The 23252-nt window shown below is 55.3% G+C and overlaps 2 protein-coding genes across 2 annotated transcripts in view; both read left to right on the forward strand.

The window, feature by feature from the left end:
* Window positions 1–10136, forward strand: part of LOC306767597 (midasin-like) — a gene marked incomplete at its 3' end in the record, with an annotated part of 63196 nt that extends 53060 nt beyond the window's left edge. Inside the window, exons 42-50 of the mRNA XM_079255672.1 lie at window positions 357–1029; window positions 1112–1273; window positions 6572–6851; window positions 6927–7165; window positions 7473–7592; window positions 8803–8898; window positions 8943–9073; window positions 9150–9274; window positions 10081–10136. Coding sequence (XP_079111798.1) covers window positions 357–1029; window positions 1112–1273; window positions 6572–6851; window positions 6927–7165; window positions 7473–7592; window positions 8803–8898; window positions 8943–9073; window positions 9150–9274; window positions 10081–10136 — 1882 coding nt within the window. The remainder of the gene's footprint in view (window positions 1–356; window positions 1030–1111; window positions 1274–6571; window positions 6852–6926; window positions 7166–7472; window positions 7593–8802; window positions 8899–8942; window positions 9074–9149; window positions 9275–10080) is intronic.
* The window catches only part of LOC306767481 (midasin-like), a 206627-nt gene that overhangs the window by 158261 nt on the left and 25114 nt on the right, over window positions 1–23252 (forward strand). Inside the window, 9 exon segments of the mRNA XM_079255512.1 lie at window positions 14666–14818; window positions 15139–15248; window positions 15338–15411; window positions 15489–15672; window positions 15742–16318; window positions 16386–16532; window positions 19188–19314; window positions 19393–19498; window positions 19597–19712. Coding sequence (XP_079111638.1) covers window positions 14666–14818; window positions 15139–15248; window positions 15338–15411; window positions 15489–15672; window positions 15742–16318; window positions 16386–16532; window positions 19188–19314; window positions 19393–19498; window positions 19597–19712 — 1594 coding nt within the window.

Consider the following 23252-nt stretch of genomic DNA (forward strand, 5'->3'; position numbering starts at 1 on the left):
CCCTGATATACAGTGTAGAATATCATCTAGAGAAACAGAGGGAGTCTCTGTATGCATGGGACAACATTCCTTATTACTTTCCAGATCTTTTCACAGGAAACATAAGATCTCCGAAATGTCAGGATTAAAACATGTCTAAGAAACGTTTCTCTGATTTCCAGAAAGTTTCGATGTAATTAGTTTTGTCCCAGCAGCAGTGGAAATAAACTCAGCCTCCAGCTGGCCGTTCATGGCTGCTTCCTCTAAACAAGCTGTTTTTCTGCTTGCTCGTGGACGTGTTGAGAATGTGTTTGTTAGATGAAACCTCAGTAAACGCCTGCGGATGTGTCCAGGTGATGATGGTCTTGTCTCTGCAGGTACCTGTGGATCCGCATGCAGCAGGTGAAGGACCAGATATCGGAGCTGTCCAGGAAGCAGGCCTATCGTCCTCAGGAGCCTCAGTATGGACAACTCTTCCAGGAGCTCCAGCATTACCTCTGCAGCATTGGCCAGACGTCGGCCGTTGAGGACCTGCAGTCCCGGCTTCTGAAAGCCCTGCAGACCTCCTCCTCCAGCAGGTCCAGGTCTGCGGTCCAGGCTCTCCTGAAGGAGGAGGAGGTGTGGCAGAACTCCCAGCAGCGCTTCTGCCAGAAGCTGCTGGATGACTACTGGCTTTTCCCCGACGTAGTGGGTCCGGTTAGGACTGGGATCCTCCTGCTCCGGCATGGCATGAGGCTACTGGCCTCCCAGGTGTCCAACTGTCTCACACCTGTCCCAGGTCTGTCTGAACTGGTGTCCTGCCTGCTGTCTCTCCCCTCCGTGTCCGCCAGCCTGCCGTCCTACCTGGCTCGGGCAGACTTCCTGTGCTCCAGGGCCTGCATGGAGGCTCTGCGCAGCCTAGTGAAGCTTCTTCCCCAGCAGGACCTGCATCATGTGATCCCGCAGTCCTCCTCTCTGCTGTTGAGCGCTTTGCTGTATGTCCACTGCCACGTCCTGTCCACAGGAGACTTGAGTGAAGAAACAGGCCGCCTCTTCAGACACATCTGTCTGGTCAGAGCTTTGATCCGTTAGATCGGTTGGGAGGTGGATTTGGACCGGGCGGTCTGAACGTGTTCTGTTGCTGCTGTTGCAGGCTTTGGTGAATGAGTGGGACGAACAGGAGAGGCGGAAGAGGGAGCGAGAGCAGCAGGAGGCCAGCCTGTACCGCAGCCGGAGCCGACTCCATGGTTCAGGTCTAACGGAGGACCAGCAGGACGAGAAGGACTTCAGACGCCAGTTCCCTCAGTTCACTAAGGTACACCCAGCTCCAGCATGGGGGGGGGGTCTTTCTCAGCAGCAGCTCAGAACACTTCATTCACTTCAGTGGGAGACAAAACTTAGATGTGACTTGTAACCATGGTTACCACAGGGATGTGCAGCATGTACGTAGGGTGGAAGGTATCTCCCACTACCCGAGTGGAAAAAAACAACACAGTCTGTACAGCAGGGCTCAGAGTTACAGTCCAGACCTGTTGTTCAGGTAAAAGTTCAGCACGCTGCTGCAGTTCTTTATCCGCAGGCTAAAAGCCCAGGAACAAGTGTGTGACTGGAGAGAATATGAGGTGAACTGGCTGTCCGCAGCCTCCTACCAGACGGGCAGAGAGTCACTGCATGGGTCCGTCTTAGCTCGGCATCAGTTTGTTATCCGATCTTACGTAAGTATGCGGCATTTGGGCACAACGCCACTCCTGATCCATCCACTGCAAACTGAGTGCACGGAGAGCGCACGGAGAGCGCCCACTCATTTCACAGATGTCAGAGGAAAAAGGACAACAGTCTTGTCTGACAAAATTTTTATATCAACAGACTCCACAGGGTCAAAAGGAGAACCATAAAGGGCCTCAAGGTCAAAGGTGGAATCCCATGCAGGGATGTTGGATCTAATCACAGGTCTCAGTATACGGACCCTTTCAGAAAACAAACCATCAGGATGAGCACCAGGTGTTAGCCCATCAAACCTAACATGGCAAGCAGAAAGCGGCTAAATAGACCTTTATTAAGGAGTTCCTGAGGAACATCTAAACATCCACAATAAAGCACTGAAAAGCCACCGCTCAAAAGCCTCCATTTAGAAGCTGTGAAGATACTCACCACCACAGCTGGCCCTGAGCAATCAATGTGGACCTCTCTTGTGGACATATGTTAATACTGGCTGCCTTTGATATTCTGAATGTTTTTATTATTATTTTAATTGTGATCATCGGTCCTGATATGGTAAAGCTGAACCTAGCAGGGAAGGTAGGGTTAGGGTAGGAGGAGAGGAAAAAGACAGAAAAGAGGAGAGAAAGGTGCAGAATTAAAGTGTGAAGGGAAAAGTTGTCTAAGCTGCCAAAATTACAGGATAACACACACACACACACACACACACTGCAGTACTATAGTACTACAGGATACCTAATGCAGAATAGTAACTAGTAGGGCTGCAACGATTACTCGGGTAACTCAAGGACAAAAATTGATCGAGGCAAATTATCTGCCACTTGTTGCTCCTTTCCTCAGCAACGTGTCGGTTTCCTCCGTGAGAACTCCCGCTGCCTCGTTTCTTACAATTGTGTTTACAACTGTCAGAAAAACGTGGTGGTCTCACCCGAAACTGTAACCGGTAACCCATGGCAACGGTCTTTTCCACCTACAGGAGAGGTGCGCCAGAGAGGGTGGCGGGCTGCTAAGCGGCCGACTTGCAGTGCTGCCGCCGGGGGAACACTGCCCCCTTGTGGCTTGGAATGGGACACACAATGGCTTGTCCTCTTTTTTTCTGTCTGTTTCGGTTGTTTGGAACACAAAATGAACTCTTTATTAGAAACATTTGGTACGATCATTCAAGCATTTGGGACATTGTCTGTGTGAGAAGGAAAGGTGTGCTTGGGAGGCGATGTTGGGGAAACACAAGGACTTTTGGGGTTGGGTCCTCGAACCAAACAAACATGACGCCTCTCGAGCCGCAACGGGAGCAGAGCAGCTATGTCTCCTTGCAGCTGAAGCGGTTGACATGTGCTCTAGGATGGCTGCGGTTTCTTCCTATGATCACCTCTGAGGCTTTGGGCGAGACCCTTGCTCCAGACTGTCTGGTGAGGTGCTTGGCCTGGGTCCTGCTGGAGAACCTGCGTTCGTGGTGAACGCTGCCCTCTGAGAAGCCGAGAATCTTTTTTTTTTTTTTTTTTTTGGCTTGTCCAGCATTTAAGCAGCAGACTGATGTTCTGGATGTTCTGCTGAGCAAATTTATTTTGCCAATTTATTTTTGCCAACTTTTGTAGATGTAATGATCCCCTTGTATTTCTGGATTCTTATTAGGGTCCGAGCCATACGAAGTATGGCAAGGCCCTATTGTTTTCCAAATGTTTATTCTTCTCAGCACAACTCACTCATTTTTGACCCCCTTAGACCCCGTGAAAAGTTGTGAAACTTGGCACACACCTCAGTCCCGGTGAAAATAGCGATATTCTGGGGTCCGCATGCGCGCCAATGCAAAAATGCCTCGACAGCGCCCCCTAGAAACGCCAAAAATGGCCTCTAGAATGGGGTAAAAAAATTTTAGTTTAACGTAGGACGACGAAATTCGGTACACATGTCTATCACATCATGACAAGTAAAAAACTCATTGAAACGCCTGTTGTCATGGCAACGGGCTGTCCGCCATCTTGGCGTTTACGACCATTTTTTTTCCCGTTTTTGTGGATTTGGGCGCATCGTATTTGAACGAACTAGTCTGAGGGGATTCATGCTATTGGCTCCACATTCGCCATGGAGCTTCCTGACAAGATGGGGACCAAAAGTTGATAGGAGAAAAGCGTGTTACCGTGGCAACCCATGGAAAAAAGTCTTCTCGCCATGAAACACGGTTTGCATTTATCTCTGCAGAAATACGTCCGATCGGAACCAAAATTAAAATAAGTCATATTTCGAGGGTCCTTAACGCATTGTAATATGTATTGTGGGGGGGGCACATTTTGGGGGGGGCCCCTAGGGGCCGATTGTCTACTTTGACCTAGGGCTATGAAATTCGGCACACATATGTATTAACCCAAGACAAGCAAAAAACTTCATTGTGCAGCCGTTACCATGGCAACAGGGTGTCCGCCATCTTGAAAAAAGTCCTCCTCGCCATGAAACACGGTTTACTCATATCTCCGCAGAAATAGATCCGATCTGCACCACAGTGGAAAGCATTCATATTTGGTAGGTCCTTAACATATTTTAATATGTATTGTGGGGGAGGCACATTTTGGGGGGGGCCCATAGGGGCCCGATCGTCTACTTTGACGTAGGGCTACGAAATTCGGTACACATGTGTAACAACCCAAGACGAGCAAAAAACTCAATTAACCACCTGTTACCATGGCAACGGGGTGTCCGCCATCTTGGCGTTTACGCCCATTTACTGCTGTATGTGCACTGTTTTTAAACTAATTAGTGTGGGATTCGTACCATTACTTCACATCCACCCACAAGCTTTGTGACGAGTTCCGGTGGAGGTTTCGGCATGAGGCGAGGACCTGCTGGATGCCGCTTGCGGCTTTAATTTTATTTTTCTATTTGTTTTGGATAATAGTTTGTATTACAGAGTTTATGCTGCTGGACCTGAAAGGATAGAAAAGGGACAGAAAGAGAACAGAAAAGAGAACAGAGAAAACAAGAGAAAGAGATCAATGCATACATGTATATACACATACATACCCACCTACATATATATGTATATACACTCGCACACACACACACATACATACACACACACACACACACTCATATATACATATATACATATGTACACACACATACACACCCACACATAAATATATATACACCCACACAAGCCAACCCTAGATTCATGGTCTCTGTGGAGAACAAAACCATTGACTGTCAGGAGGACCAGAAACTAGCAAGTTAAATCAAAGAGACAGAAAGAGAGCTACCTGCTGCTAATGAATAAACTTGCTGGATGACTCAGTGACTGTGACACATGCAGAACATTCAGAGTGGAACGTGTTCAGAGAAGACTGATCATGCCAATATGACCCCGCCCACCCACGGCTAGAGGCAGGCCAGGAGAACCCAGAGACCCGGGTCACCCCCAGGCACAGACCCCAACCCCCCCCCACTCTGGAGCCAGCCATGCATCCGCCCAGGAGGTGGCGAAGGAGGTCCCCAACCAGAGTCCCCCGCAGTCAGGGGGAACAGGCCCAAGCAGGCCCAGGCCAGCTTGTGCTCCTGCAGTGGATGCCGAGGCTTGTGCTCCTGCAGTGGATGCCGAGGCTTGTGCTCCCGCGGTGGATGCCTAGGCTTGTGCTCCCGCGGTGGATGCCGAGGCTTGTGCTCCCGCGGTGGATGCCTAGGCTTGTGCTCCCGCAGTGGATGCCTAGGCTTGTGCTCCCGCGGTGGATGCCTAGGCTTGTGCTCCCGCGGTGGATGCCTAGGCTTGTGCTCCCGCAGTGGATGCCTAGGCTTGTGCTCCCGCGGTGGATGCCTAGGCTTGTGCTCCCGCGGTGGATGCCTAGGCTTGTGCTCCCGCAGTGGATGCCTAGGCTTGTGCTCCCGCGGTGGATGCCGAGGCTTGTCCTCCCGCGGTGGATGCCGAGGCTTGTCCTCCCGCGGTGGATGCCGAGGCTTGTGCTCCCGCGGTGGATGCCTAGGCTTGTGCTCCCGCGGTGGATGCCGAGGCTTGTCCTCCCGCGGTGGATGCCGAGGCTTGTCCTCCCGCGGTGGATGCCTAGGCTTGTGCTCCCGCAGTGGATGCCTAGGCTTGTGCTCCCGCGGTGGATGCCGAGGCTTGTCCTCCCGCGGTGGATGCCGAGGCTTGTCCTCCCGCGGTGGATGCCGAGGCTGAGGATCCAGAGTAGTATGCATATGTTCCAAACCTGCGGCAGCTGTTCAACAGGCTTCCCCATGCCCTTCTGGACACCAACCCCATTTTACACGTCCCAGGAGCAACGTGATTGGTTGGGCAGGCCCCCGTGAGAAGTCCGCTATGACCCAAATGAACTGAGGTACACCCGTTACAGATGGACACAGCTTAGATGAGTCCTGGTGAAGGTCTGTCCTAGATGAACCTTCCAGGCCACAGGCTGGGATGACTCCCAATATTTATTACCTCCACCAAGGTATTAAATGTTGGAAAAGATCCTCTGTCGACTGATTACTTCTCACCGGTAAGCTGCTCTGGATAAAAGTGTCTGCTGAGCGACACGTTGGACCAGAACAAGCTGGAAATGAGCTTCTTGCTGGAGGTCTGACATTTTTACTGGGGTTTCCTGGCTTGTTTGTTTCTTACTGTTTCATTTGTTTGTTTTTTTGCTTGTTTTATTTGTTTACTAGTGAGTTGCTCGTTTGTTTGCTTGGTAATCTTTCTTGGACCTTTTTATCCAGACGTACTAAACTGTTTGTTCAGTTGGTTTTTGCATAATGATGACAATTATGTGTTTAAATAATAAAAGTCTGCCAAACACGGAGAAGTTGCTGGAAATCTGCAGATCAGTTAGACGTTTTGTCTTGTCCCACACGTAGACCTGAAGCTGTTTAACCATTTTACGTATCTGAGCTCTGTCCAAACCCTCTCCAGGACTTTGCTGACATCATGTCCAGAACAAGCCTGGAAGGTCCTGCAGACACCGAGCTGGAGGAGGACGAAGCCCAGTGGCACGCCTCTGAGACGGGCTCCCTGTCCTCAGTTGCCATGGATACAGTGGTCCGCGTCCACCAGCGCGTGTGTCTGGGATATGCCAGGTCCCTGTGGTACTGCGGTGCGCCACCAGCCAATCACAGCAAAGAACACATTAAAGCTCTGGTCTCCTCCTATTATATTGCATCCCCTGTGATGTCACACTTCTATCACCTGATTGGTCAGTAAGATTGGCTCTAAAACTAGTTTCCAGCAGCAGAGTGGAGGTGGACTTAGTCCTACATCTGTTCCACAGATTCAGAGATGGACCAGCGTGTGATGGGTAGCGGGCTGCTGGTCTCTGCGCTCCTGCAGAACACAGTGCACGGCTTAGGGGGCGTGGCCGAGCTGTCCGTCACCTCAGAGGGACCCTACGACTTCTACCAGCAGCCCAACATGAGCGAGGCCCGACTGGGCCTCCCCGTTCTGCAGCAGCTGGGTGCAGCCGTGAAGCAGAGACTGGAGGACTGGCCAGACCACCCCGCCCTTGTTCAGGTGCTTTCCTCGGATCCCTCAGAGCCTGGCGGATCCCTCAGAGCCTGGCGGATCCTCCAGAGCCTGGCGGATCCTCCAGAGCCTGGCGGATCCCTCAGAGCCTGGCGGATCCCTCAGAGCCTGGCGGATCCTCCAGAGCCTGGCGGATCCCTCAGAGCCTGGTGGATCCTCCAGAGCCTGGCGGATCCTCCAGAGCCTGGTGGATCCCTCAGAGCCTGGCGGATCCTCCAGAGCCTGGCGGATCCCTCAGAGCCTGGCGGATCCCTCAGAGCCTGGCGGATCCTCCAGAGCCTGGCGGATCCTCCAGAGCCTGGCGGATCCTCCAGAGCCTGGTGGATCCCTCAGAGCCTGGCGGATCCCTCAGAGCCTGGCGGATCCCTCAGAGCCTGGTGGATCCCTCAGAGCCTGGCGGATCCCTCAGAGCCTGGTGGATCCCTCAGAGCCTGGCGGATCCCTCAGAGCCTGGCGGATCCCTCAGAGCCTGGCGGATCCTCCAGAGCCTGGCGGATCCCTCAGAGCCTGGCGGATCCCTCAGAGCCTGGCGGATCCTCCAGAGCCTGGCGGATCCTCCAGAGCCTGGTGGATCCCTCAGAGCCTGGCGGATCCTCCAGAGCCTGGCGGATCCCTCAGAGCCTGGCGGATCCTCCAGAGCCTGGCGGATCCTCCAGAGCCTGGCGGATCCTCCAGAGCCTGGCGGATCCTCCAGAGCCTGGCGGATCCTCCAGAGCCTGGCGGATCCCTCAGAGCCTGGCGGATCCCTCAGAGCCTGGCGGATCCTCCAGAGCCTGGCGGATCCTCCAGAGCCTGGCGGATCCTCCAGAGCCTGGCGGATCCTCCAGAGCCTGGCGGATCCTCCAGAGCCTGGCGGATCCTCCAGAGCCTGGCGGATCCCTCAGAGCCTGGCGGATCCTCCAGAGCCTGGCGGATCCTCCAGAGCCTGGCGGATCCCTCAGAGCCTGGCGGATCCTCCAGAGCCTGGCGGATCCCTCAGAGCCTGGCGGATCCTCCAGAGCCTGGCGGATCCTCCAGAGCCTGGCGGATCCCTCAGAGCCTGGCGGATCCTCCAGAGCCTGGCGGATCCCTCAGAGCCTGGCGGATCCTCCAGAGCCTGGCGGATCCCTCAGAGCCTGGCGGATCCTCCAGAGCCTGGCGGATCCTCCAGAGCCTGGCGGATCCTCCAGAGCCTGGCGGATCCTCCAGAGCCTGGCGGATCCCTCAGAGCCTGGCGGATCCTCCAGAGCCTGGCGGATCCTCCAGAGCCTGGCGGATCCTCCAGAGCCTGGCGGATCCTCCAGAGCCTGGCGGATCCCTCAGAGCCTGGCGGATCCCTCAGAGCCTGGCGGATCCCTCAGAGCCTGGCGGATCCTCCAGAGCCTGGCGGATCCCTCAGAGCCTGGCGGATCCCTCAGAGCCTGGTGGATCCTCCAGAGCCTGGCGGATCCTCCAGAGCCTGGCGGATCCCTCAGAGCCTGGTGGATCCTCCAGAGCCTGGCGGATCCTCCAGAGCCTGGCGGATCCCTCAGAGCCTGGCGGATCCTCCAGAGCCTGGCGGATCCTCCAGAGCCTGGTGGATCCTCCAGAGCCTGGCGGATCCCGGCAGCTTCCACACATGTGACGGTGTAACGTGTTGTTTTCAGCTCACGGTGGTGATGGAGAGGATCCTGGCTTTCAGTCTGGCCAGCCCGCTGGCAAAGTTCCTGAACGGTATGGAGATCCTGCTGAGTAAGGCACAGGTGAGATCTGCATCGGTGCCCTCGCTGCATGTCATTCCCATCAGACGCTTAGAGTCACGCACACCTCTGCCCCTCATCAGGACTGGGAGAACAATGCCAGCCGCTCCGTGTCTCTGCGGCAGGAACTGGAGGACGTCACGCTGCTCATCATCCGCTGGCGCAAGCTGGAGCTGAGGTGAGACGCTCGGTGGGTTGTAGACATCCCTTTAAACCGCTGATGAAGCAACTGTTCCTGTCTCCTGTGTGTTCAGCTGCTGGTCCAACAGTCTGGACAACGCCATGAGGCGGCACGCTGACAAATCCACCAAACACTGGTTCTCCATCTACCAGCTGCTGGAGCGGTTTTTACAAGAACAGCGAGAGGAGACCCAGCCAGGTACGTCCAGAGCCTCTCACCAGATGTTTCCACTCACATCCAACCTGCATCGCATGTGCAGACTGAACTAGCTTCATGTGCACCTGGCTGGTGTGGAACTGGGTCGGGGGACGTGGTGGCTAACAGGGGAACTTCAGGACGGACGGACTGGGTGTGATCTTCTGCAGGTTAAGATGCTGCAGAAGAAATAAAGCAGTTGTTTGAGCCAGAGCTGCAGCTTGTTTCGGTGTTGTACAGAAAGCTTTGGGTGGTCTGCAGCAGGGGGGCTGTGACTCCACTGAGACGGTCTTCTGCTCCACATCTGCATTTCAAACTTCCACCGGTGACGTCCCTTTAACTAACAGCATTGCTTTAAGCATGTGGATGAAGGCTGGATCCTTGTTTTTTAGCCATTGCCTGCAGGGCTTGAATCAGCGCGTTGCCAGGTAAACATTTAAAAACACTGCTAGAGGTTTGCAGTGGAGCTTCAGAGACACCTGGTTAAAGGTGTCTGGGTTTCATCACCCAGTTCATCTGTGCATGAAATGAAGGCTCTGGTGGAGGTTTGTTGCTGCAGCTGTCAGTAGAAGATCAGCTTTCTGCTTATAGACTCGGGTCTGACATCGTAGAAATGGAAGGCGATGGGAAGTACGAACTGGGAGGAATGGCAGTGGATGGTGTATGTCCAGCACCGCTGAGAGGAAGTGGAGACAGGACCATAACCTAACACCCAACAACCGGCCAAATGTGGGTTCAAATTAAATTAAACAAGTTTAATAAAAGCTTTGAGGCACTTTGAAATATCAACCAGCGCTGACTCCCATCAGGGACATCCGACCTTCAGTTGCTGAGCCGGGAGGACGCAGGACAACCTGGAGAATAATGGATATGTGTCTGCTCGCCTCGCCGGCCCAACAGCAACACAACAGCCAGAACCTTCACAGCAGCTTCGTCTCAGAGAAAACTCACCTGAAGCAGCATCGTCTCAGAGAAAACTCACCTGAAGCAGCATCGTCTCAGAGAAAACTCACCTGAAGCAGCATCGTCTCAGAGAAAACTCACCTGAAGCAGCATCGTCTCAGAGAAAACTCACCTGAAGCAGCTTCGTCTCAGAGAAAACTCACCTGAAGCAGCATCGTCTCAGAGAAAACTCACCTGAAGCAGCTTCGTCTCAGAGAAAACTCACCTGAAGCAGCATCGTCTCAGAGAAAACTCACCTGAAGCAGCTTCGTCTCAGAGAAAACTCACCTGAAGCAGCTTCGTCTCAGAGAAAACTCACCTGAAGCAGCATCGTCTCAGAGAAAACTCACCTGAAGCAGCTTCGTCTCAGAGAAAACTCACCTGAAGCAGCTTCGTCTCAGAGAAAACTCACCTGAAGCAGCATCGTCTCAGAGAAAACTCACCTGAAGCAGCATCGTCTCAGAGAAAACTCACCTGAAGCAGCTTCGTCTCAGAGAAAACTCACCTGAAGCAGCATCGTCTCAGAGAAAACTCACCTGAAGCAGCTTCGTCTCAGAGAAAACTCACCTGAAGCAGCTTCGTCTCAGAGAAAACTCACCTGAAGCAGCTTCGTCTCAGAGAAAACTCACCTGAAGCAGCTTCGTCTCAGAGAAAACTCACCTGAAGCAGCATCGTCTCAGAGAAAACTCACCTGAAGCAGCATCGTCTCAGAGAAAACTCACCTGAAGCAGCTTCGTCTCAGAGAAAACTCACCTGAAGCAGCTTCGTCTCAGAGAAAACTCACCTGAAGCAGCATCGTCTCAGAGAAAACTCACCTGAAGCAGCATCGTCTCAGAGAAAACTCACCTGAAGCAGCTTCGTCTCAGAGAAAACTCACCTGAAGCAGCTTCGTCTCAGAGAAAACTCACCTGAAGCAGCATCGTCTCAGAGAAAACTCACCTGAAGCAGCATCGTCTCAGAGAAAACTCACCTGAAGCAGCTTCGTCTCAGAGAAAACTCACCTGAAGCAGCTTCGTCTCAGAGAAAACTCACCTGAAGCAGCATCGTCTCAGAGAAAACTCACCTGAAGCAGCTTCGTCTCAGAGAAAACTCACCTGAAGCAGCTTCGTCTCAGAGAAAACTCACCTGAAGCAGCATCGTCTCAGAGAAAACTCACCTGAAGCAGCTTCGTCTCAGAGAAAACTCACCTGAAGCAGCTTCGTCTCAGAGAAAACTCACCTGAAGCAGCATCGTCTCAGAGAAAACTCACCTGAAGCAGCTTCGTCTCAGAGAAAACTCACCTGAAGCAGCATCGTCTCAGAGAAAACTCACCTGAAGCAGCATCGTCTCAGAGAAAACTCACCTGAAGCAGCTTCGTCTCAGAGAAAACTCACCTGAAGCAGCATCGTCTCAGAGAAAACTCACCTGAAGCAGCATCGTCTCAGAGAAAACTCACCTGAAGCAGCATCGTCTCAGAGAAAACTCACCTGAAGCAGCTTCGTCTCAGAGAAAACTCACCTGAAGCAGCTTCGTCTCAGAGAAAACTCACCTGAAGCAGCATCGTCTCAGAGAAAACTCACCTGAAGCAGCATCGTCTCAGAGAAAACTCACCTGAAGCAGCATCGTCTCAGAGAAAACTCACCTGAAGCAGCTTCGTCTCAGAGAAAACTCACCTGAAGCAGCATCGTCTCAGAGAAAACTCACCTGAAGCAGCTTCGTCTCAGAGAAAACTCACCTGAAGCAGCATCGTCTCAGAGAAAACTCACCTGAAGCAGCATCGTCTCAGAGAAAACTCACCTGAAGCAGCTTCGTCTCAGAGAAAACTCACCTGAAGCAGCATCGTCTCAGAGAAAACTCACCTGAAGCAGCATCGTCTCAGAGAAAACTCACCTGAAGCAGCTTCGTCTCAGAGAAAACTCACCTGAAGCAGCTTCGTCTCAGAGAAAACTCACCTGAAGCAGCATCGTCTCAGAGAAAACTCACCTGAAGCAGCTTCGTCTCAGAGAAAACTCACCTGAAGCAGCTTCGTCTCAGAGAAAACTCACCTGAAGCAGCTTCGTCTCAGAGAAAACTCACCTGAAGCAGCATCGTCTCAGAGAAAACTCACCTGAAGCAGCTTCGTCTCAGAGAAAACTCACCTGAAGCAGCTTCGTCTCAGAGAAAACTCACCTGAAGCAGCTTCGTCTCAGAGAAAACTCACCTGAAGCAGCATCGTCTCAGAGAAAACTCACCTGAAGCAGCATCGTCTCAGAGAAAACTCACCTGAAGCAGCTTCGTCTCAGAGAAAACTCACCTGAAGCAGCTTCGTCTCAGAGAAAACTCACCTGAAGCAGCTTCGTCTCAGAGAAAACTCACCTGAAGCAGCTTCGTCTCAGAGAAAACTCACCTGAAGCAGCTTCGTCTCAGAGAAAACTCACCTGAAGCAGCTTCGTCTCAGAGAAAACTCACCTGAAGCAGCTTCGTCTCAGAGAAAACTCACCTGAAGCAGCATCGTCTCAGAGAAAACTCACCTGAAGCAGCTTCGTCTCAGAGAAAACTCACCTGAAGCAGCATCGTCTCAGAGAAAACTCACTTGAAGCAGCTTCGTCTCAGAGAAAACTCACCTGAAGCAGCTTCGTCTCAGAGAAAACTCACCTGAAGCAGCTTCGTCTCAGAGAAAACTCACCTGAAGCAGCATCGTCTCAGAGAAAACTCACCTGAAGCAGCTTCGTCTCAGAGAAAACTCACCTGAAGCAGCTTCGTCTCAGAGAAAACTCACCTGAAGCAGCTTCGTCTCAGAGAAAACTCACCTGAAGCAGCATCGTCTCAGAGAAAACTCACCTGAAGCAGCATCGTCTCAGAGAAAACTCACCTGAAGCAGCTTCGTCTCAGAGAAAACTCACCTGAAGCAGCTTCGTCTCAGAGAAAACTCACCTGAAGCAGCTTCGTCTCAGAGAAAACTCACCTGAAGCAGCATCGTCTCAGAGAAAACTCACCTGAAGCAGCATCGTCTCAGAGAAAACTCACCTGAAGCAGCATCGTCTCAGAGAAAACTCACCTGAAGCAGCATCGTCTCAGAGAAAACTCACCTGAAGCAGCATCGTCTCAGAGAAAACTCACCTGAAGCAGCATCGTCTCAGAGAAAACTCACCTGAAGCAGCATCGTCTCAGAGAAAACTCACCTGAAGCAGCTTCGTCTCAGAGAAAACTCACCTGAAGCAGCTTCGTCTCAGAGAAAACTCACCTGAAGCAGCATCGTCTCAGAGAAAACTCACCTGAAGCAGCTTCGTCTCAGAGAAAACTCACCTGAAGCAGCTTCGTCTCAGAGAAAACTCACCTGAAGCAGCTTCGTCTCAGAGAAAACTCACCTGAAGCAGCATCGTCTCAGAGAAAACTCACCTGAAGCAGCATCGTCTCAGAGAAAACTCACCTGAAGCAGCTTCGTCTCAGAGAAAACTCACCTGAAGCAGCATCGTCTCAGAGAAAACTCACCTGAAGCAGCATCGTCTCAGAGAAAACTCACCTGAAGCAGCTTCGTCTCAGAGAAAACTCACCTGAAGCAGCTTCGTCTCAGAGAAAACTCACCTGAAGCAGCTTCGTCTCAGAGAAAACTCACCTGAAGCAGCATCGTCTCAGAGAAAACTCACCTGAAGCAGCATCGTCTCAGAGAAAACTCACCTGAAGCAGCATCGTCTCAGAGAAAACTCACCTGAAGCAGCTTCGTCTCAGAGAAAACTCACCTGAAGCAGCTTCGTCTCAGAGAAAACTCACCTGAAGCAGCTTCGTCTCAGAGAAAACTCACCTGAAGCAGCTTCGTCTCAGAGAAAACTCACCTGAAGCAGCATCGTCTCAGAGAAAACTCACCTGAAGCAGCTTCGTCTCAGAGAAAACTCACCTGAAGCAGCATCGTCTCAGAGAAAACTCACCTGAAGCAGCATCGTCTCAGAGAAAACTCACCTGAAGCAGCATCGTCTCAGAGAAAACTCACCTGAAGCAGTCTGCAGAGACTCCTGGTTTAAAACGTTTCACACTGAGGCAGAAGAACGGATCATGATACCAACACGGTTTTAGTGAAACTTACCTGCAGCCACGGGTCATGTGACGGGAGGGGGGGGAGTTAATGGGATAAGGAACACGTTAAATGGTTCGGTGGTGATGTCATCTTTGAGACATTCTGGCTCTCTGTGTGCAGCAGCGACCGTGCACACCGCAGCACTACGGCCGTGCACACATCTCTGCGTTGCCATGGCGCTGAGTGCTTCCTTTTTCCTGTGGGGGGGACGAGGACTTCCCATTCCTCCCCATCTTGTTTATGCCCCCCCCCCCCCCCCCCCCCCCCCCCCCCGATTAACATGCCCTCCGCAGGTCAGGACAGTCGGGAGGGAGCGGGGGGGCGGTTCGGGATGGAGCGGGAGTCGGCCGGCTCTCGGGGGGGGGGGGGGTCTGCTCCAGCAGTTTGGAGAAGCTCATTTTCTCCCTTCTTCTCTCCTGCAGGTGAAGAAGTGGAGCGTCTGACGGTAACGTCCGTGTCCTCCACCCTCCAAGCCTTCATGGAGGGCTCCACGTTGGGCCAGTTCCAGACGCGCCTCGGCATGCTGCTCAGCTTCCACTGCCACGTCCTGCTGGTCCCCCAGCAGCCGGGACGAGGTCTGCGCCCCGTTACACACACACACACACACACACGGCAGTAAAAAGTACAGTGGAGTAGTGGATGAAACGCATGGAGAACGTTGAGCTGATCTGTCCAGATGAAACAGGGAAACGCTGGCAGGTCTCGTAGAGTTACATGAGGTGACTCTGTGTTGGCGGGTGTTTCCTGCCTGGGGGGGGGGGGGTGGGGGGGGGGCTTGTCAAGACGATGAAGCAGATGCTGAATGAGTGCAGCTCTACGTGTCCCGTGTCTTCCTGTGGTGTCCAACCACCGAGCAATCCCAGCTGCTGACGCCGTGTTTCCGTCTCTCCTGCAGAGCTTCTGTCCAGCCTTCTGTGGAATCTGCATCAGTACTACAGTCAGTTCTCTGAGTGCGTCCTGAGCAGAATCAGCCAGCTGCGACGGCCCGTTGAGACGGAGCTCAAGGTTCAACCCTCTTCTGCTTTCCTCATCACATCCCAGCAGATGCTGGCGTCGCCACTAACGCTGTCCTGTCCTACAACTCTGATACGCAGGACTTTGTCAAGATCTCCAAGTGGAATGACGTCAACTTCTGGTCCATCAAGCAGTCTGTGGAGAAGACTCATCGGTAAGTCCCGCCTCCAGCCTCCAGCTCCGCACCTCCACCGCGTTACCGACTCCATCCTGCATTCACTTTGCTCACAGCACGCTCTTCAAGTTCATCAAGAAACACGAGGAGGCTCTGAGTGGTCCCAGCGTTTCCGCTCTGGTTGAACAAGGCAGCAGTGCGAGCTTGGACGGCGTGGACGGGAGCTCGGAGGAGACCGCCATCCAGCGACTTCATCGAGTGCTGAAGAACAACCTGCCTGGAAAAGGAAGAGATCTGCAGGTACGAGTTTCCCATCATCCGGCTGTCATACGGAGCCGTCTGTCCCCTGAGCGGCGTGTCCCGTTTCAGAAGCGAGAGCCAGAAGAGCGAGCCGAAGCCGGGTCGCTAACCGGAGCCGGGTCGCTAACCGGAGCCGGGTCGCTAACCGGAGCCGGGCCGCTAACCGGAGCCGGGTCGCTAACCGGAGCCGGGTCGCTACCAGAAGCCGGGTCGCTACCAGAAGCCGGGTCGCTACCAGAAGCCGGGTCGCTAACCGGAGCCGGGTCGCTAACCGGAGCCGGGCCGCTACCAGAAGCCGGGTCGCTACCAGAAGCCGGGTCGCTACCAGAAGCCGGGTCGCTACCAGAAGCCGGGTCGCTAACCGGAGCCGGGTCGCTAACCGGAGCCGGGTCGCTAACCGGAGCCGGGTCGCTAACCGGAGCCGGGTCGCTACCAGAAGCCGGGTCGCTACCAGAAGCCGGGTCGCTAACCGGAGCCGGGTCGCTAACCGGAGCCGGGTCGCTACCAGAAGCCGGGTCGCTACCAGAAGCCGGGTCGCTACGGGCCCGTCTGCCGCTTCTGTCCAGGAAAATGAGGAAGATGTGCGTCCAGCTGGCCGAGACAAACCCGGCGCCGGAGCTGGCTGAAGACCTGGACTGCTTCACCGGTAAGGAGGACGGCACGGTCACACTGTGCTCCAGTCCAGCTGGTCCTGATCCAGGTCTTCCTTTCAGCCGAGGTCATCAGGAATGTGGAGGAGCTGCAGCGTCTTTCCATCGACATGACGGCAGATAGAGACCGGCAGAGGTCAGAGGTCAAACACATCCTCCAGCAGAAGCAGAGGGCGCTGTCGGACCTCTTCAAGATGCTGACTGACATAGGTGAGTTTAACCTGCGGCGTTCCTCCTCCGCCTGCGGCGTTCCTCCTCCGCCTCTACCTGCGGCGTTCCTCCTCCTCTACCTGCGGCGTTCCTCCTCTACCTGCGGCGTTCCTCCTCTTCTACCTGCGGCGTTCCTCCTCCGCCTCTACCTGCGGCGTTCCTCCTCCTCTACCTGCGGCGTTCCTCCTCTACCTGCGGCGTTCCTCCTCTTCTACCTGCGGCGTTCCTCCTCCGCCTCTACCTGCGGCGTTCCTCCTCTTCTACCTGCGGCGTTCCTCCTCTTCTACCTGCGGCGTTCCTCCTCTACCTGCGGCGTTCCTCCTCCTCCTCTACCTGCGGCGTTCCTCCTCCTCCTCTACCTGCGGCGTTCCTCCTCCTCTACCTGCGGCGTTCCTCCTCTACCTGCGGCGTTCCTCCTCCTCCTCTACCTGCGGCGTTCCTCCTCCGCCTCTACCTGCGGCGTTCCTCCTCTTCTACCTGCGGCGTTCCTCCTCCTCTACCTGCGGCGTTCCTCCTCCTCTACCTGCGGCGTTCCTCCTCTACCTGCGGCGTTCCTCCTCTTCTACCTGCGGCGTTCCTCCTCCTCTACCTGCGGCGTTCCTCCTCCTCTACCTGCGGCGTTCCTCCTCTACCTGCGGCGTTCCTCCTCCTCTACCTGCGGCGTTCCTCCTCCTCCTCTACCTGCGGCGTTCCTCCTCCTCTACCTGCGGCGTTCCTCCTCCTCTACCTGCGGCGTTCCTCCTCTTCTACCTGCGGCGTTCCTCCTCCTCTACCTGCGGCGTTCCTCCTCCTCTACCTGCGGCGTTCCTCCTCTACCTGCGGCGTTCCTCCTCCTCCTCTACCTGCGGCGTTCCTCCTCCTCCTCTACCTGCGGCGTTCCTCCTCCTCTACCTGCGGCGTTCCTCCTCCTCTACCTGCGGCGTTCCTCCTCCTCTACCTGCGGCGTTCCTCCTCTTCTACCTGCGGCGTTCCTCCTCTTCTACCTGCGGCGTTCCTCCTCCTCTACCTGCGGCGTTCCTCCTCCTCTACCTGCGGCGTTCCTCCTCTACCTGCGGCGTTCCTCCTCTTCTACCTGCGGCGTTCCTCCTCCTCTACCTGCGGCGTTCCTCCTCCTCTACCTGCGGCGTTCCTCCTCTACCTGCGGCGTTCCTCCTCCTCTACCTGCGGCGTTCCTCCTCCTCCTCTACCTGCGGCGTTCCTCCTCCTCTACCTGCGGCGTTCCTCCTCCTCTACCTGCGGCGTTCCTCCTCTTCTACCTGCGGCGTTCCTCCTCCTCTACCTGCGGCGTTCCTCCTCCTCTACCTGCGGCGTTCCTCCTCTACCTGCGGCGTTCCTCCTCCTCTACCTGCGGCGTTCCTCCTCCTCTACCTGCGGCGTTCCTCCTCCTCTACCTGCGGCGTTCCTCCTCTTCTACCTGCGGCGTTCCTCCTCTTCTACCTGCGGCGTTCCTCCTCTTCTACCTGCGGCGTTCCTCCTCCTCTACCTGCGGCGTTCCTCCTCCTCTACCTGCGGCGTTCCTCCTCTTCTACCTGCGGCGTTCCTCCGCCTCTACCTGCGGCGTTCCTCCTCCTCTACCTGCGGCGTTCCTCCTCCTCCTCTACCTGCGGCGTTCCTCCTCCTCTACCTGCGGCGTTCCTCCTCCTCCTCTACCTGCGGCGTTCCTCCTCCTCCTCTACCTGCGGCGTTCCTCCTCCTCCTCTACCTGCGGCGTTCCTCCTCTACCTGCGGCGTTCCTCCTCCTCTACCTGCGGCGTTCCTCCTCCTCTACCTGCGGCGTTCCTCCTCCTCCTCTACCTGCGGCGTTCCTCCTCCTCTACCTGCGGCGTTCCTCCTCCTCTACCTGCGGCGTTCCTCCTCTTCTACCTGCGGCGTTCCTCCGCCTCTACCTGCGGCGTTCCTCCTCCTCTACCTGCGGCGTTCCTCCTCCTCCTCTACCTGCGGCGTTCCTCCTCCTCTACCTGCGGCGTTCCTCCTCCTCCTCTACCTGCGGCGTTCCTCCTCCTCCTCTACCTGCGGCGTTCCTCCTCCTCTACCTGCGGCGTTCCTCCTCTACCTGCGGCGTTCCTCCTCCTCTACCTGCGGCGTTCCTCCTCCTCTACCTGCGGCGTTCCTCCTCCTCCTCTACCTGCGGCGTTCCTCCTCCTCCTCTACCTGCGGCGTTCCTCCTCCTCTACCTGCGGCGTTCCTCCTCTACCTGCGGCGTTCCTCCTCCTCTACCTGCGGCGTTCCTCCTCCTCTACCTGCGGCGTTCCTCCTCTACCTGCGGCGTTCCTCCTCCTCTACCTGCGGCGTTCCTCCTCCTCTACCTGCGGCGTTCCTCCTCCTCCTCTACCTGCGGCGTTCCTCCTCCTCTACCTGCGGCGTTCCTCCTCCTCTACCTGCGGCGTTCCTCCTCCTCCTCTACCTGCGGCGTTCCTCCTCCTCTACCTGCGGCGTTCCTCCTCCTCTACCTGCGGCGTTCCTCCTCTGCCTGCGGCGTTCCTCCTCCGCCTGCGGCGTTCCTCCTCCTCTACCTGCGGCGTTCCTCCTCCTCTACCTGCGGCGTTCCTCCTCTGCCTGCGGCGTTCCTCCTCCGCCTGCGGCGTTCCTCCTCTACCTGCGGCGTTCCTCCTCCGCCTGCGGCGTTCCTCCTCTACCTGTGGTTTTCCCGTTCAGGTCTGTCGTACCGTAAAGGCGTGACCTGGAGCCGGACGTCGGACCCAGAGCAGACACTCTGTCTGCAGCCGCTGGACCTGAGGGCCGCTCTGTCTGCTGTGAAGGAGCGGGACCAGGATGAGAGCATGTAAGCGTGACTCGGTTTTCCTGCTGATCTCCGAGGAATGTGGCGAGTAGCTGCTGTTGTCTCTGCTTCATGACGCAGGTTGTTTACGGAGCTGCTGACGGCTTGGGACGGATGTCAGAAGTACTTCTACCGCTCGTGGGCCCGGAGAACAGCTCTGCAGACGGCTCTGCAGCGCGCCGTGAAGGTGGAAGCCCCGTTTAACAGCCTGCTGGCTTTACTGGGCCTGGAGTCTGATGTGTGTGTGTGTGTGTGTGTGTGTGTGTGTGTGTGTGTGTGATGTAGGAGCTGGGAGTAGGAAGCATGGAGCGCTGCCGAGGTTTCTCCTCCCACCTCTTCCAGCTGCTGCTCAGACAGAGGCGCCGGCTGGCTAAACTCACCCAGCACTGGGTCTCCCTCAGGTAGGTCCGACACGCTGCAGCGGAACCCTCAGAAAACTTCAGAACCGGCGCCGATAGAGTCCAGATCCAACGGATCCACTTCCTGTTTACACCAGAGTCCAACCAGCCAATCACACAGCAGCATGTTCAGTCTGAATGTCGTCCGGTTCAGACTGAGCCTCGGAGGACGGGAGAGGAGGGTTCTCATCAACCACACACACACACACACACACACACACACACACACACACACACACACACACTTCGTACAGGATCCACCCTTTCTCTTCGCCACCCTCCTCCTCCTCATCCTTTCCTCTTCATACGTATCTAAAGCATCCGGCCGAGCAGCAGGAGAAACGTGTTCCCAGCTGGGTGATGGGAGGAAAGGAGGCTCCTGTGGTTTCTGTCTGCTTGCTCCTCCTCCTCCTCCTCCTCCTCCTCCTCCTCCTTCTCCTTCTCCTTCTCCTCTTCTTCCTCCTTTGCCTCCTTCTCCTCCTCCTCCTTCTCCTCCTCCTTCTCCTTCTCCTTCTCCTTCTCCTGTTCTTCCTCTTTCTCCTCCTTCTCCTCCTCCTTCTCCTTTTCCTCTTCTTCCTTCTCCTCTTCTTCCTCCTTCTCGTCCTTCTCCTTCTCCTCTTCTTCCTCCTTCTCCTTCTCCTGTTCTTCCTCTTTCTCCTCCTTCTCCTCCTCCTTCTCCTTTTCCTCTTCTTCCTTCTCTTCTTCCTCCTTCTCGTCCTTCTCCTTCTCCTCTTCTTCCTCCTTCTCCTTCTCCTCTTCTTCCTCTTTCTCCTCCTTCTCCTCCTCCTTTTCCTTTTCCTCTTCTTCCTTCTCCTCTTCTTCCTCCTTCTCCTCCTTCTCCTTCTCCTGTTCTTCCTCTTTCTCCTCCTTCTCCTCCTCCTTTTCCTTTTCCTCTTCTTCCTTCTCCTCTTCTTCCTCCTTCTCCTCCTCCTTTTCCTTTTCCTCTTCTTCCTCCTTCTCCTCCTCCTTTTCCTTTTCCTCTTCTTCCTCCTTCTCCTCCTTCTCCTTCTCCTGTTCTTCCTTCTCCTCTTCTTCCTCCTCCTCCTCCTCCTCCTCCTCCTCCTCTTCTTCCTCTTCCTCCTTCTCCTCCTCCTCCTCCTGATTCTGTCCATCAGTCAATGCAGTTTTCTGTCATCGTTTACAAGAGGCAGGAATCATCGGGGTGCCTTTAACATGTCCTGGAAGACGTGGGACGTGTCCTGGAAGACAAGACGGATGGGACGTGTCCTGGAAGACAAGACGGATGGGACGTGTCCTGGAAGACGTTTGGGACGTGTCCTGGAAGACGGATGGAACGTGTCCTGGAAGACAAGAGGGATGGAACGTGTCCTGGAAGACGGATGGAACGTGTCCTGGAAGACGTTTGGGACGTGTCCTGGAAGACGGATGGCACGTGTCCTACAAGACGGATGGGACGTGTCCTGGAAGACGGATGGAACGTGTCCTGGAAGACGTTTGGGACGTGTCCTGGAAGACGGATGGGACGTGTCCTGGAAGACAGATGGGACGTGTCCTGGAAGACGTTTGGGACGTGTCCTGGAAGACGGATGAAACGTGTCCTGGAAGACGTTTGGGACGTGTCCTGGAAGACGGATGGCACGTGTCCTGGAAGACGTTTGGGACGTGTCCTGGAAGACAGATGGCACGTGTCCTACAAGACGGATGGGACGTGTCCTGGAAGACGTTTGGGACGTGTCCTGGAAGACGGATGGCACGTGTCCTGGAAGACGGATGGCACGTGTCCTGGAAGACGGATGGGACGTGTCCTGGAAGACGGATGGCACGTGTCCTGGAAGACGGATGGGACGTGTCCTGGAAGACGGATGGGACGTGTCCTGGAAGACGTTTGGGACGTGTCCTGGAAGACGTTTGGGACGTGTCCTGGAAGACGGATGGCACGTGTCCTACAAGACGGATGGGACGTGTCCTGGAAGACTGATGGGACGTGTCCTGGAAGACGGATGGCACGTGTCCTACAAGACGGATGAAACGTGTCCTGGAAGACGTTTGGGACGTGTCCTGGAAGACTGATGGGACGTGTCCTACAAGACGGATGGGACGTGTCCTGGAAGACGTTTGGGACGTGTCCTGGAAGACGGATGAAACGTGTCCTGGAAGACGGATGAAACGTGTCCTGGAAGACGTTTGGGACGTGTCCTGGAAGACGGATGAAACGTGTCCTGGAAGACGGATGAAACGTGTCCTGGAAGACGTTTGGGACGTGTCCTGGAAGACGTTTGGGACGTGTCCTGGAAGACGGATGGCACGTGTCATGGAAGACGTTTGTGACGTGTCCTGGAAGACGGATGGCACGTGTCCTACAAGACGGATGGGACGTGTCCTGGAAGACGGATGAAACGTGTCCTGGAAGACGTTTGGGACGTGTCCTGGAAGACGTTTGGGACGTGTCCTGGAAGACGGATGGCACGTGTCCTGGAAGACGGATGGCACGTGTCCTACAAGACGGATGGGACGTGTCCTGGAAGACGGATGGGACGTGTCCTGGAAGACGGATGGGACGTGTCCTGGAAGACGGATGGCACGTGTCCTGGAAGACGGATGGCACGTGTCCTGGAAGACGGATGGGACGTGTCCTGGAAGACGGATGGCACGTGTCCTACAAGACGGATGGGACGTGTCCTGGAAGACGGATGAAACGTGTCCTGGAAGACGGATGGGACGTGTCCTGGAAGACGGATGGCACGTGTCCTACAAGACGGATGGGACGTGTTCTGGAAGACGTTTGGGACGTGTCCTGGAAGACGGATGGGACGTGTCCTGGAAGACGGATGGGACGTGTCCTGGAAGACGGATGGCACGTGTCCTACAAGACGGATGGGACGTGTCCTGGAAGACGGATGGCACGTGTCCTACAAGACGGATGGCACGTGTCCTACAAGACGGATGGGACGTGTCCTGGAAGACGGATGGCACGTGTCCTACAAGACGGATGGGACGTGTCCTGGAAGACGGATGGCACGTGTCCTACAAGACGGATGGCACGTGTCCTGGAAGACGGATGAAACGTGTCCTGGAAGACGGATGGCACGTGTCCTGGAAGACGGATGGCACGTGTCCTGGAAGACGGATGGCACGTGTCCTGGAAGACGGATGGGACGTGTCCTGGAAGACGGATGGCACGTGTCCTGGAAGACGGATGGCACGTGTCCTGGAAGACGGATGGCACGTGTCCTGGAAGACGGATGGGACGTGTCCTGGAAGACGGATGGGACGTGTCCTGGAAGACGGATGGCACGTGTCCTGGAAGACGGATGGGACGTGTCCTGGAAGACGGATGGGACGTGTCCTGGAAGACGTGTATGATTACTTCCCAGACTGCTGTGGACGTTGCCACGGGTTGGCGTGTATCATACAGGCGGAAGAGGAAGTAATTCCCACCCATCCTGAAAGCTCCGTTTTCTAAATGTCTGAGGCTGATGGAACCGAGTGGAGTGGGAGGTTGCCATGGCGACGTGTTGTCATGGCGAAGTGGTGGTACAGGAGGTTGCCATGGCGACGTGGTGGAACGGGAGGTTGCCATGG

The sequence above is a fragment of the Telmatherina bonti genome (genome assembly GCF_933228915.1).
Source record: "Telmatherina bonti genome assembly, chromosome: 16".
In the NCBI taxonomy this organism is placed as follows: Eukaryota; Metazoa; Chordata; class Actinopteri; order Atheriniformes; family Telmatherinidae; genus Telmatherina; species Telmatherina bonti.